Here is a 14,808-nt window from a genome sequence, read left to right on the forward strand (position 1 = left end):
AATCTGTGTTGATTTTCTCTGAAAGCTCGCATGATAAAACCACAGAGCCTACAAGGTAGGCGCGGCCAAAGAGGGCAGGAAAATATGAATTCTGATCCGCCCTCAAGGAACACCAGCTCAGGGCTGAACTATACAGAGGAGTCGTGGAGGTGAAGCAATAGCAGCACTTTGTTGAATGCGCTGTTTGGAAACTGCGTCTTTTGTCGTTGTTTTTCTGCGCACTGAAGACATGCGCTGGAAAAGTGAAGTGAAAGTAGAGTGTTGCATTGAGGATGAGGATGAAAACGGCTCTATGTTAATGTCCGACGATGGGGTGAGTGAAATATTAAAATCAATGGACTAATCCGATGAATTGAAGAGAGGTTGGCACTTAACTGCAGACTTTGTCTGGAATTAAATTGCCTATTGGTCTAAATTGCTTTACCTGTCATTCAAATCGGCCTATAGCCTATCAGTCTTCCACAAGCTGACAGCTCAGTGTTTTCACAAGAAATGTTGCACAAAACTGACCTCCGGTCAATATCTGCAATTAAAAACTCAAGTAGCCTAGTTAATGAGACCTATTCACCTTTTGGTTGCCCCCGGCAGACGTTGTGTGGAACTTAGTCTTTTAATCGCTGTTATTAAATAAATCAATTATCTTTCCCGGCGACTTGGCGCGTTTGATTGGCATGCGAAATTGATGTGTTGGGTTTATAAGCACTGTGCAGCCAATGCTGCTGAATGACAAATGCAGATCTCAGGAACATATTATTAACTATTACTTCAAGTGCTGCCTGCTTCTGTAGGCCTAAGTCATGACAACCCTTTGAAATGACTTGCAGCCTAATCGTCGGGTTGTCATAGTGAAAAGTGAAAGCATGATATTTATGGGATGTAGCGGGGGCTTTACGGCAGCTGCGCGTGTTGGACGACCCAAAACTCCCGTCATGTGTGAAGATCGCAAAGGAGACGAAGAGCTTCTGGACAGGAGAGAAACGACCATGGTAAAAACATTTGTTGTTGCAGTTAAAGCTTTTGATCAAATGTAAGTTGAGCAGCAGGCCAGCAGCCTATCAAAGGCCACATGGGCCCACTTTTAGAAATGTGTGATTTTGGACAAAAATGCCGCACAACCTTATTGAAGCTGAAAACTTTGAAGAATATGAATAGGCGCTGGGAAAAACAAACAAACAAACAAACAAACAAACAAACAAACAAACCTGCAATTTAATATAGCATCGAGTCTTAAAATCGACTTTAAATTAACTTTATAAAATCAGACAACGCAGGTGAGATAATTCCACTGTTTCCAATGGAAATAAACAGTTTCCTTTTTAATCAAGTAGACTATAGGCTATGATTTCATGGACTGGTCTGCTTTATTCTGCATATATTATCGTGTTCTGCATGTCACTTGCTCCTAGACAATCACAGGTAGGCTACAAGTGAAGTTGATTTGGAAAAAGTAAAAAAAAAAAATGCAAAAAAAGACTGCATTATCTGATTATGAGATTAAATACTTTGGATTTTTTTTTTAGTGTGTCACGTTAGCAGGGTGCATCAACATGTGAATAATTGTGCTTAGAAATGTTCTTTACGCATGGAGTGGAAGCGTTCCATGGAGTGCGTAATGTCCTAACCGCAGGTATGATCCGCAGGGCGCACCGGTGGAGGTTTTGGATGAAGGCTCGTCGCTGCAGGCGATGGCATCTGCACCTCTGTTAGGCAGAACTGTCTGTGCAAGCTGCAACGAGGAAATTGTGGATAAATATTTATTAAAGGTAACAAAAAATAGCTTATTTTTTGCATGGTAAATTTTCTTCAAGTGTTAAGGGGCCTGCTTTCAACACAAGTAATTATAATTACTCTTTTCTCTCTTGCGCTTGGACTTGTGGAATTTTAATAAGCCATCTAATAATATGCGCGTAAACATTGCCTATAGCCTACGACTTGATTGACTTTTGCTAATTATCGTATCTTTCGTTTAGGTTAACGACGTGTGCTGGCATGTGCGTTGTCTCTCCTGTAGCGTGTGCCAAACTTCTCTTGGCAGCCACACCAGCTGTTACATCAAAGAAAAAGAAGTTTTCTGCAAACTGGATTACTTAAGGTAAACCTGCAGGCGAACCTTTGTGCTAATGAAACCAAATAGCCAAACGAAATATTGATAGGCTGCACAACAAAACACTTATTGAGCTATAGGCCTATATGATAAATAATGATAAAACATAACTGTTAGCCTATAGCCTAATATAATGCAATTATTAGGGTAATAATAATAATAATCATAACAGCTTGAAATTCGAGTCTGTGGATGCAGACATGGGGATTTATGATCTTATTGGACTATAGTCTGTTATTTTATTGTAATTAAAAATGTTATGCTGCCATGGCCGCCATCTAAAAAAATGACCATCTTGAATTGTCAGATAACTTTTTATTTAATTTACAATTGTCATACAGCCTTGAAACAAAGTCTGGCTATAGGCTACCAAATTATAGGCTAGCCTAACCAAATTAGGCTATATATGAATTGTTGGTTATCCACACCACATAGGCCTACAACTACGGTCCTGCTTTTGTCAGCAGCAGGCTACTTTTTCAGCAGAGCTGTCTCGGGCTCTCCTCTGCAGGAGATACGGGGCGTGGTGTGCGTGCTGCGGGCGAAGCATCCAGGCCACAGACTGGGTGCGCAGGGCGAAGGGGCTGGTGTACCACCTGGCCTGCTTCGCCTGCTTCTCCTGTAAGAGGCAGCTGTCCACTGGCGAACAGTTCGCCCTGCTGGACGACAAGGTGCTCTGCCGGGTGCACCTGCACTGCATGCTGGACAACCTGCAGCGCGCCATGGACAAAGGTGAGCCCATGCACAGGACAGGTGAGCTGCCAAACAGTGATTGCTCATATTTAAACTGAAGAGAGAAGAGAGAAGAAAGAAAAGAAGAAAAAATGACTGCATATAGCAGGTTAAATAAGGCCTATATAATTGCAAAATAGTTAGGCTAATTTCTTTAGCCTATAGCCTATCAAAATATAGCATATGGCCTATATTGTGCCTAAATGGCATGCCTGATTCTGATTATTCTGTTACAAGAAAGTAGAAACGTTGAAGTTTCACAGAGACACTTGGGGACACTTTATTTGGATAAGCCGCCGACAGAGAGTCTGACTATTTGTAACATTTCAACAGTTTTGTTGACATTCAACAATTCAAGTGTTAAACAGATTAGTCACGATTCATGATCATATTCACGAGGTGCAGCTGCGTGGAACGGGAAGCAAACATAATCTGTTTGTTGAATCTCAACTAACAAACTATTAAAACAACTACAGTCAAATGAGTCAAAGCCAAACATTGAATTGTTGAACGTCAGATAAGCTGTTGAAATGTTAAATACTCTGCAGACTCTGACTGTAGGCAGAGTAGACTATATCAAATAAAGTGTTACCATATCCTTTGATATTACCACAAACATAAAGTTATGTGTTGGCATGTTATGACCGTTTGATCCAGATAAAAGCAGCTGACAGCTCCCGCGGACTGGGGGGGGGAGGGAGCAGCATTTTGGTAAAGAAACCGCGTCACTGGGTGGCAACGCAATGGAATCCATGGAGCCTGAGTTTGAGCGTCTGACTCTAGCCGGCTGACCGTGTTTACAATTTAAAAACAGTTCACATAACTTTAACACGACATGCATATTATAGCCTATCCTACATCAAACTCTTGAGCTACTTCTGCTCTCACTCAGAATGTCAAAATATAAGCGATGTGAATGTGATGTATACTTTTTGAGATATTAACGTTTGTTTGGCACAACTCATAGGCTACAGTTAACTCCCGAGGGTTACGCATTTTTGGGTGGCAGTGACGTCACGCTGATTCGTCCTATTGGATAGCCTAATGCAATTGCCATTTAGAGGATTTTGTTTAAACTCAACTGACGTCTTTACTGAAATCGAAGCAGGCCTAATTTGTTACACTATCGTTATTCCTGCAATAGTAGGCTATAGCCTAATAACGTTGATCACTAAATTATTTTGCCACATAATCACACATTGATTGATATATAGCAGCCAATTAAAATAAATTCAATTCAATGTGTAGAGCTGAAATGAATTCCATGGAGAATGCATGGCCAATTATTACATTTGAAAAAGATTCAAACATTTAAGATTTTATGTCCTGAATATAATTCAGATGTATTTGAAATCAAAGTGACATTTTCCCTGCATGTGGGTGCAAAGTGTGCATGTTGGCTATATAACTTATTAGCCTCACACATTATTTATTATATAGGCCTATATATTTAAAGGACCTGCTGTGTAACACATCCATGGGTGAAGAAGATAAGAATGTTGATATGTGCAAATGTGCAATATGTTTTCATGTGAAACTGCTTTTGTTGCAGGAAACAGTGTTACCATGGAGGGGGCCATGCCCACCGAACATGAGATTACCCAACCAAAACCCTCCAAGAGAGCACGCACCAGCTTCACTGCCGACCAGCTACAGGTTAGCCCCAGCACTCAGAGAGAGGAAGAGAGAGAATTACAAGAGCAGGGGCCTTCTCAGATCACACTCCTGAGAGATTAGCTATATAAAAAAACATTTTCTTGAAGGTCGGTATGAACCTTAAAGGTGTTGGTTTGAATAAACTACATTACTAAGGCATTTATTTGAAGAAATCATGTCATGCTATAAATATAATAAAAATGGATGCTGGTTTGATGCTGGTGACACTTTTCTAATGTTTGTTTAGTAATAGCATTTACACATGAAGGGTTTATAATCTGGATGTGTGAGAAAAACCATTGACCCTTGATCATTGTTGTCCTTTAAGGTCACTCTTTCATCCAAATTGATTTGGTCACATTTGACGATCTCTGAAAGTGATATTTCCACTCACCCAAGTGAACTCTTGTATGTTTGCAAACAGTGATTGTGCATTCTGTGGGTGGCGTCAAACTGGTTGCAGAAAGGGACAGCAGGTGGTTCAGCTGTCATAAGGGACAGCAGGTGGTTCAGCTGTCATATAGAAGATCTGGATGCATTCTTCATGCATTTTAATGCACTATTTCAATTGGCTGAGGTTTCCTGAGCCGTATCAGGATGGGTCTAGGAGCCGACTAAATGGCGAAAGTTGCAGTGTCGGCAGGGCCGGCCCTAGCCATCTGGGGGCCCTAAGCAGGATATAGATCAGGGGCCCCCTCCCAGGGGCGGGGGTTTGGGGGCATCCGCGCTGGAAGTACTTTTAAGTAGGGGGTGCTGTAAGGAGGGGACTCTCTCTTCAGCGCCGAAGAAAATTTGACGTTTTTGGACTTTTAGCCATATTTAGAAGAATATTTAAAACAAACAAACATGACAATGACGCTCGTTTGTAGCCCTATCAGTGTCAAGCAAGCATGTAGAACCCAGCAGCCATAGGGGTTGCCAGGTCAGTTAAACCAGGGGTTCCCAACCTTTTTTGTGCCAAGGACCGGTAGATACATGCAGGACCGGTTGTCAATTTTAATGGTTTTAGTTACATATATATTTACTCACCAGGTGGAGACAAAAGGTAAATAACAGCCTTTTGTGTTGTATGTAGCCTACAGTATTTATGTTTTTGTTTAAACTACAAACATAAATAAACGTCAACCTATGTTTTAACTACCACACACAGCCTATAATATTATAGCCTATGTTTATTAAAAAAAAAAAAAAAAAAAAAAAATTGGGGGGGCCCCCCCAACTCCCGGGGCTCTAGGCAGCCGCTTGGTTCGCATATAGGGCGGGCCGGCCCTGAGTGTCGGACATCTTTATATAGACTAGACTACCTATAGTGGAAAAGCCCAGCGTGTCTACGGCACAAGACGTCTTTTCCCGGGGATATGAGGTTCAGGCTCACTTGTTTCATCACAAACAAAGCATTATTAATTTACATTTATGTCAGAGCAATGACAATACAATCAGCAGGGGGCGGTATGGTTTACAGCTCGTCTCTCTATAGGCTATTGATGTTTCTGGCTGCTTTACATTCTGATGTCTAACAGTAAAAACAGCGCGCCACATTTATAAACAAGCAAAAATAGCTTGAAGCCCACAGCACATGGGTGTGGCCATTCAGCCTTATGGCACTTTAGGCCATGTTTTTGGGCTACCTCAACAACATGGCTAATTGTTTTCAACATGGAAAATGGTCCTGCTTCTAAACCTACCCCACCCACATCCCCCCAAACACTCCCCTTACCCACCCCTCGAACTCTGACTTTCTATGACCTTCCTATCCCCATTATGACCCCGTGTGTTGCTCCGCCCCCTTTCCTGGCCATGCCCCTCCCAGCACCCACATCCCACTAGCCACGCCCCCTACGCACCCCTTGAATCCCGACTCTCTACACCTAACCCCCCTCACCCCACGGTGCCTAAACCCAACCCCCTCACCCCCTTCTGCAGCCCTCCTCCCGAGGCACACAGTCCTCCCCTGCCCACATCGTTGCTCTCTGATGAGAGGGGGCGGCCTTTCTCTTCTGGAAGTGATGACAAGGGTACTTGACCAAACGGCACTAATTGAGGAGTTTGGAGTTTGGTCACGCCAAATGAGCTGCAGCTGAGCCGTGCAGCTCACGCGGGCTGTGTGTCTGCTCTCGAACCTGTGGCGCCGAAGTGAAAAGCAGCAGGTTCTGCCACGCACGCGCGCTGCTCAGGGAGACGTGAGGCCCGGGATGACAAAGGACCTGCTGGATCCAATCAAATGGGTGCCGGGCCCAATCTGGGAGGGCCCGGATCCTCTAACGGCAGCATCCGGCACACATTAACCCCTGGTGCTGGTAGAGCGTAACTCTATTTATTTATGCAACACTGCATTTGACAACACAGGCACATCCAGAATGCTGCTCAAATCCCATCAGTTGATTCTAGGGGTGTCACAATATATCGTCCCACGAAATTTCGCGATAGTAAAACGTCACGATATGTATCGTTGAGATGAAATCTCATATCGCGGAGAAAAAAAAACAGAAAAAAAAAACTTTTTTTTTTTTTTTTTTTCAAAAAATAGACTAAGAAACGTCTTTGTTTGTTGAAGTTCAATGTGTGGAAAGTAGTTCAGTTGAACAAGTCTCTGAAGAGACACATGAGAAGTTATACAGGAGAGAAACCATTCAATTGAGTTTCTGGCAAAACTGTTTACTTGATAGGAAAAACTGAAGATGCATAAAAAATAGATTAAGAAAAGTCTTGTTGTTTGAGTTTGAAGAAAAACTGAAGATGCATAATGAGAATTTATACTGCTGAGAAACCTTTTAGTTCAAAGTAAATCTAAGTGACGGTGTAACTCATTCTATTTCAAGATAAGCCTTATCTCCAATCTCATGTTTTTTCTAGTTGTTATTGTAATAACAATTTCCCACAACAGCATGTTTTGTATTTGTGCATTTCAAATAAAATACTACTTTTCCAGTCATATATTGTCATTATTCAAGTTTAAAAAAATATTGTTAAAATCGTATCGTATCGTATCGTTATCGTGAACCCAGTATCGTGATACGTATCGTATCGTGAACTGAGTGTATCGTGACACCCCTAGTTGATTCACATCCTGCAGGTGAATCATGTCTTTCCTCCTGGTTCTCTCCTGATATACAAAGACAACGCAATAGAAATAAGCCGCCGGGGTTTTGATTTCGGTGGTGGTGGTGGAGGGGGGGTTGGGGGAGGGGGGTTGGACACACAATTACGGTAGTACAGGCCAAAATCCTGAAAAGGGGTTTAGTTTTTTATATACTCCTACCCGAGGTAGAACTAAACATGTTATAAATTATAGAATACTATTATTGATTTATAATATTGATCTAGAATGATGAAATTGTCTCATAAAATCAATCAATCAATCAATCAATCAATCAATCAATCAATCACCTCTGTCCATGTGCAGGTGATGCAGGCCCAGTTTGCCCAGGACAACAACCCAGACGCCCAGACACTACAGAAACTGGCCGAGCAGACGGGCCTCAGCAGGAGAGTCATACAGGTCAGTGGAGTGAAGGAGTTCAAATACATCATCATGCACCATGTAGAGTGAAGGAGTTAAAATACATCATCATGCACCATGGGAAAGGGAGGGTGTCACCGGTATTGGTTGACACCTGTATATTGCTTTTTGATATCTATGAGGGATAAAGCTGAAAAACAAACTACACATTCTTTTAGATATAGTTTAATTTTGCACACTGTAAAAAAAAACATGGTGGCCCCGATCTTCCACACACTAAATAATGGAATATCATCTTTCCTATAACCATATCAAGTTCATGATATAAAGCTGTACTATCCTGATGCCAAGCATATCATGTAGTTGTTTAACGACACGATGAAATCTGACTCCTCCCCTCTCTTTCTCCCATCTTCCTCTGCTAAGCTAAATGCTAATCGCTGACAGAACGACCTCAGCAATCCAACGCTTCTTTTAAGTCGTTACATTCACTACAGCAACAGAGGTGTGTCCTGTTAACCCATCATCAGGTCTGGTTCCAGAACTGCCGAGCACGACACAAGAAGCACGTGAGCCCCAACCACACCTCCAGCGCGCCCCTGACCTCCCTGCAGCCGAGCCTGTCGCAGCAGACCCCCACCCCCGAGGAGCTGCAGTACACCTACGGAGCACCGGAGGGCTCCATGCTGTCCGCGCTGCACTCCTTCATAGACGGCAAGCACCAGCCTCTTATCAATCACCATCTGATGTATTGGTCTGAGTAATGCTGCTTCAATTCAAGATTCAAGATTCCTTTATTTGGCATTTTTCATTGTACTTACAAAAGACAACATTTTCTCCCTCACTAGTCTATAAACAGTGTGGTTAACGTGTTCGCTTTGGACGTGGGAGGTTAGCGGATCAAATTCTGCGCCACCTGGGGAAGCCCTTAACATGCCCACTGTCCTCTCTTGCCCTCTAATTACCCAAGTCACTTTCCTCTGGCCAATTAATAACGTTAATGACCTAAATTCACTTTAAAATGTGCTACTTAGCACGCTATGCTCATATTGATTTTACTATTACCTGCACTGCCCACTGTGACACTGGACAATCTGACCCTGGATTTGACTTGACATTTTTATGCTGATACTGTATTTATATTGATTATAAATTGTTGCTAACTGTCTGTTTTGAGTGCAAGAGAGCTAAGAGGAGAGCAGCAAAACAATCATTTATTTACTTAATTCACTTAATAATGCAGCTGCCCCTTTCACACAGTTTTACCATCAAATGATGTATGTAAACTATTTTGAGACACTACAAGTCTTCATTAAAAATAAGACTTTTAGTCGTTGAAGGAAAGTTAGACACGGATGATTTTTAAAAGAATCATAAAGCCAGGCTGTTTCTGTTTTAAATTAAGGTATTTTCTTTTCAACCTGGAGCCTAATTACCCAACTTCTAATAACTAATTGGGACAACAGTTTTTGAAATTGATGCAGTATCGAGCAAGAGTGCATCAGCCACTGTAATCAGACACACACCGGTCACTGACAGGCTCAGGTTGTTCAGTGTCTGACAACATGGAAATAAGAGAAATTGAACATGTCTTTACCTTTCACTTGCTCCTGAGCGAGACTTGGTCACACAGCTACAAACAGACTGGATCAAGCCAAGTGTCAAGAAAAGCCTTCAATTTCTCTTGTTTCCATGTAGTCAAAGACTTATAACCATCTGAGCCTGTCAGTGGCAAAAAGAGCACTTTAGAGAACGTACATTGATGGATCTGTGTGTCTGATTACAATGCAGCTGCTGGTCGGCTGACGTGCTCTTGCACCAATTTCAAAAATTGTTGTCCCAATTACGTAGTAACTTAAGTGAGAAATGTGCTTCAACGTAAGCCTGGAGTTGGGACATTGAGTTGAGTTGGGACATTGTGGAGTTGGGACATTGTGGAGTTGGGACATTGAGTTGAGTTGGGACATTGTGGAGTTGGGACATTGAGGTGAGTTGGGACATTGAGGTGAGTTGGGACATTGTGGAGTTGGGACATTGAGTTGAGTTGGGACATTGTGGAATTGGGACATTGTCGGCGGCAGCTAGACAGTCATGCTCGAATATCAGCTTGATGAGGGGGTTGCAGGGGAGTCCCCAGCAAAATGAGTAAATTGTGTGATTCCACTTGGATTTCAATTAGAAGTTAGAACAAGGAGAGAATGTAGTGCAGATATGAGGTAATAGCTTTCACTCTGTCCTATCTCCCCATCTAAATGATCTTGATTATTATGGGATTATTATTATGATGAAAAATACATAAATTCTCCTTTAACGAGTGAATTAATTACACCGCTGCTCTCTGCCCACAGTTCACTCCCCTCCGTCCCTGCTGTTCCAACCGCTGCTGCCAGCCCACACCATGACCTCCCTGCCCTGCTGCCAGCACACACCATGATCTCCCTGCCCTGCTGCCAGCACACACCATGATCTCCCTGCCAGCACACACCATGACCTCCCTGCCCTGCTGCCAGCACACACCATGATCTCCCTGCCAGCACACACCATGATCTCCCTGCCCTGCTGCCAGCACACACCATGAGCTCCCTGCCCTGCTGCCAGCACACACCATGACCTCCCTGCCCTGCTGCCAGCACACACCATGACCTCCCTGCCCCGTTGCCAGCACACACCATGAGCTCCCTGCCCTGCTGCCAGCACACACCATGACCTCCCTGCCCCGTTGCCAGCACACACCATGATCTCCCTGCCCTGCTGCCAGCACACACCATGACCTCCCTGCCCTGCTGCCAGCACACACCATGAGCTCCCTGCCCTGCTGCCAGCACACACCATGACCTCCCTGCCCCGTTGCCAGCACACACCATGAGCTCCCTGCCCTGCTGCCAGCACACACCATGAGCTCCCTGCCCTGCTGCCAGCCCACACCATGACCTCCCTGCCCCGTTGCCAGCACACACCATGACCTCCCTGCCCCGTTGCCAGCACACACCATGACCTCCCTGCCCCGCTGCCAGCCCACACCATGAGCTCCCTGCCCTGCTGCCAGCACACACCATGAGCTCCCTGCCCTGCTGCCAGCACACGCCATGACCTCCCTGCCCCGCTGCCAGCCCACACCATGACCTCCCTGCCCCGCTGCCAGCACACGCCATGACCTCCCTGCCCTGCTGCCAGCACACGCCATGACCTCCCTGCCCCGCTGCCAGCACACGCCATGACCTCCCTGCCCCGCTGCCAGCACACACCATGAGCTCCCTGCCCTGCTGCCAGCCCACACCATGACCTCCCTGCCCGTGCCCCATGCCTGAGCTGCTCGTACACACACACACACACACACACGATCCTCACCCACAGTATTCAGAATTCCATGACATTTTCATGTAAGACGAGACATGGCAGGTGAACAGGGTAAAAAGGCTGTTTTCTCTTTCTCATACTCCAGAATCCTGAGCCAGAAATCTCCACTTCAGTAGCAAGTACATAGACCAAACTTTCTAGTTTTATTCCTAACTATATTCTGAAGGTTTTTACTGAGGGGTATGTTCATATACCATTCATGCCTAAAAACATGGTGAAAATAGATTTTTTAAGTGACTGTTGACAGTATTTTCTGATTTATGGAGTGATGAAAATGTATCCAAAATTGCCTCTGTAAAAACCTTTGGCTCCAAAATGAAACAAGAATTTTGAACCTGGCTTATTGCAATGTTCACATTTCTGTTCTGGAAATATATGCAAATTAGTTTATATTGGATAATGCATCATTTGCATATTTAAACATACAATTTCAGAAAACTTGTAATATAAAAACAATTGACTTATCACCTGCCATGTCTCACTTTACATGTAACAACACAACATACTTTCAAAGAACCGTAAAACCTTTTCTTCTCCCGAACTCCTGGTACATTCAGTCCATGTTTATATGGACTGATTTTTTTTTTATTCCATTTTTATCCCCCATTAGTGCTAACTTGATTAATTTATCCTGGTTGCTGCTCCACACTCTGCCGATCTGGGGAGAGCCGAAACTGGCTCCATGCTTCCTCCGAGACATGGGCAGTTAGCCAGTTCCTTCTTTTCACCTGACAGGGGAAGCTTCACCGGTAGGACATAGCATGTGGGAGGATCGCGCTATTCCAACGAGTTCCCCTCCCTCCGAACAGGCGCCCCCCAACGACCAGAGCAGGCACCACTTCAGCGACCAGGATATTGCATGTTTTTGGTGTGGGGTTCCTATATGAAGGAAACCCCCAGGGGGCACGGGGGGAACATGCAAACTCCACAAAGAAAGGCCCTTTTGACGATCCCACCCGGGCGGTGGGCACTCGAGGACATGCGGATGGGCACGCACTCCTTCAGCGCTCACAGCGTCCCAGGTGGGAATCAAAGCCAGGACCTTCTAGCTGTGAGGCCACAGCGCTTACCACTACACCACCATGCACCCCCCATGTTTATATTCTTTACAAACATTTCAGTCAGTGTAAACATTATGAATGGCTATAATTTACAATCCTAAATGTGTATTGTATTATGTGGAAATGGAAAGATTTCTGTGTACCTCATAGGATCCTGAGATATGGCTGTAGACCAATGTTTCTTGTGTGTACTTGTTGCAATTAAGTGCCACACTTTGACAGTGCTACTGGTAAGCCGCCCAGACCTAAAAACATTTGGAAATACAGTAATGTCAACTAATTATGAAGATAAAGTTGAATTGAGAATGATTTGTATAGCAGTGTTTTATTATTGCGGTTTAATTTATTTATTGTATGTATTTGAGATGTCTGTTTTGAAAATAAATGTCTAATTTAAGAAAAGTGGGAGATTTAATTGAGAATTAAAACATGTTAAACATCAAATTGACAAACTGACCTACAGGACCCCCTTTATAAATTGGGTATAAAACAACAGAGTGAGGTAAATATAATAGAAATAAGATGTATTAAGAACAATAGTAACACAGTACATGAAACAGTCTTTCTCGTTATGTACTGTATGAATAAAAAATATGCCCAAGCCGTTGACACCAATATGTTTGGAACAGTGCACAAAGGAATGTGTGTGTTTGGAAAAGACAACACACTTCACAACAAACCGCTGTGAGACACCGCAGGTGAAAAAACTTTCCAGTTTTATTATATTCTGGAGGGGTTTGTTCATATACCCGGATATCATTCTTAGGCTGATTTATATATTTTATTTAAAAAAAACATGACTGTTGACAGAATCTCCTGATTGATTGAGTGATAAAAAGAGTAAAAGCCTTTGGCTCTTATATGTCAACAAAATGAAAAGAGAATGTTGCACCTGGCTTTTTTCCAGATTACAGTACATAATGCATCATTTGCATATTTAAACATACAATTTCACTTGTAACAAAAAAAAATATTGTCTGTAAATAATCAGCTGGGTAAGTTTCATGGGGACATCTATTAGTGAAAAATGTGACCCTGTTCACCTGGGGTGTCTCACCTGAAATGTTTGACTTGGAGCAGTTGCGGTAAGGAAACAGACTGTGCACAGTCTAAGCAAGCGAGCGAGCGGTTTCTACTTGTGTCTACTTGTTGACTGTGGTTGGCCAAAAGAATCTAATTTCCAGACATGTGTGTGTGTGTGTGTGGGGGGGGGCATATAAAAACACTTTCATGGGAATGAAGATAAGTATGTCTAAAGCAGCTCCGTGCACGTCAAGTTCCAAATCTCATCCTGTCACTCGGGGAGTGTAGCAAAACATTCAGCTATAGAACTTTGAGAACAGTAGGGATCAAAACACGCTGAACACATGACATGTCGCCCTGTACAGCGCACGCATGCTTTCTCTCTTTTTAGATTCTTTGCCCATTCACTATGCACGTTTGACTTAGCGGTGGAGGTCTATCAGCCGAAGGCGTGTTCGATCGTGTCGGGCTCTCACAGCGGGTGGGGCAGGAGGTGTGAGAGTCTGGCAGTGATGTCGTCACTCCGGGGGGACTTTCTCCGCTTTGACAAACGGGACAAAGACTGACACAAAGACTGGGCTGGCACAGCGGAGCCCAAAACATGAGTCACAGACCACAAGGTAAGCAAGTCAAGAGAAGATTCCAAATGCAATACATCCATTATGGGAGGATGGGGGGGGGGGAGTCAAGAGGGTCCAGTAGGCCTATAACCAATGATTTATTTTCATTATCGATTAATCTGTCGATTATTTTTCTACTACCGTAATCGATTAGTCGTTTGGTCTATAAAATGTCACAAAATGGTGAAAAATGTCAAATCGCTTTTTCCCCAAAGACCAAGATGACATCATCTTGGGCTTTTTGTCCTGAGCAACAGTCCACAACCCAAAGAGAATGAGTTTACTGTCATAGAAGACTAAAGAAACCAGAAAATACTCATTTAAGAAGAGGATAGGAGAGACATTCTTTTTTCTTAAAAATTTGTCTGAATGATTAATATAAAAATAGTTGCAAATTATTATTATTTTACACATTATCCTTTCAAAAAGTACCGTAATTTGTAGTAATTCTAGGCTGTCAATCATCGTAAGAGTAGGTGTCATGTTTTACCAAATGGTTTATATTTCATTTTGGAGTGATGCTCCTCTAAAATCAAATTGCGTCTCCCTCATTACTGGCCCACTGCCAGCAGCACACTACAAACAACCGTGCAACCTGACTCTTAGATCTGTTGTTAATCAAAGATCAACAACACAGATTTGTTAAAAATGGTTCTGATGCCAGAGGAGTTCTTATAGTTCAAGAACTCATCCAATACAGCACGTAAAAACCCCCAATAAAAATAAAATAAACATCACAAAATATGATTGATCAAATGAAAGGTTTTGGTTGAGTTAAACCCAATAATGCTGAGA

At 43.2% G+C, this 14,808-nt stretch overlaps 1 protein-coding gene across 1 annotated transcript; it reads left to right on the forward strand.

Annotated features, from left to right (window-relative positions):
* Positions 1–229: 229 nt before the first annotated feature.
* LOC310786176 (LIM/homeobox protein Lhx8) lies at positions 230–10,386 on the forward strand (the record flags this gene model as incomplete). Its single annotated transcript, XM_083647349.1, has 8 exons — positions 230–313; positions 1,641–1,763; positions 1,971–2,092; positions 2,616–2,836; positions 4,389–4,492; positions 7,896–7,991; positions 8,483–8,666; positions 10,301–10,386. The coding sequence occupies 8 exons, from the start codon at positions 230–232 to the stop codon at positions 10,384–10,386; spliced, it is 1,020 nt and encodes a 339-aa protein (XP_083503475.1).
* Between the last annotated feature and the right edge of the window lie 4,422 nt (positions 10,387–14,808).

This window comes from Poromitra crassiceps (genome assembly GCF_964638095.1).
Source record: "Poromitra crassiceps genome assembly, chromosome: 12".
NCBI classification, from domain to species: domain Eukaryota; kingdom Metazoa; phylum Chordata; class Actinopteri; order Beryciformes; family Melamphaidae; genus Poromitra; species Poromitra crassiceps.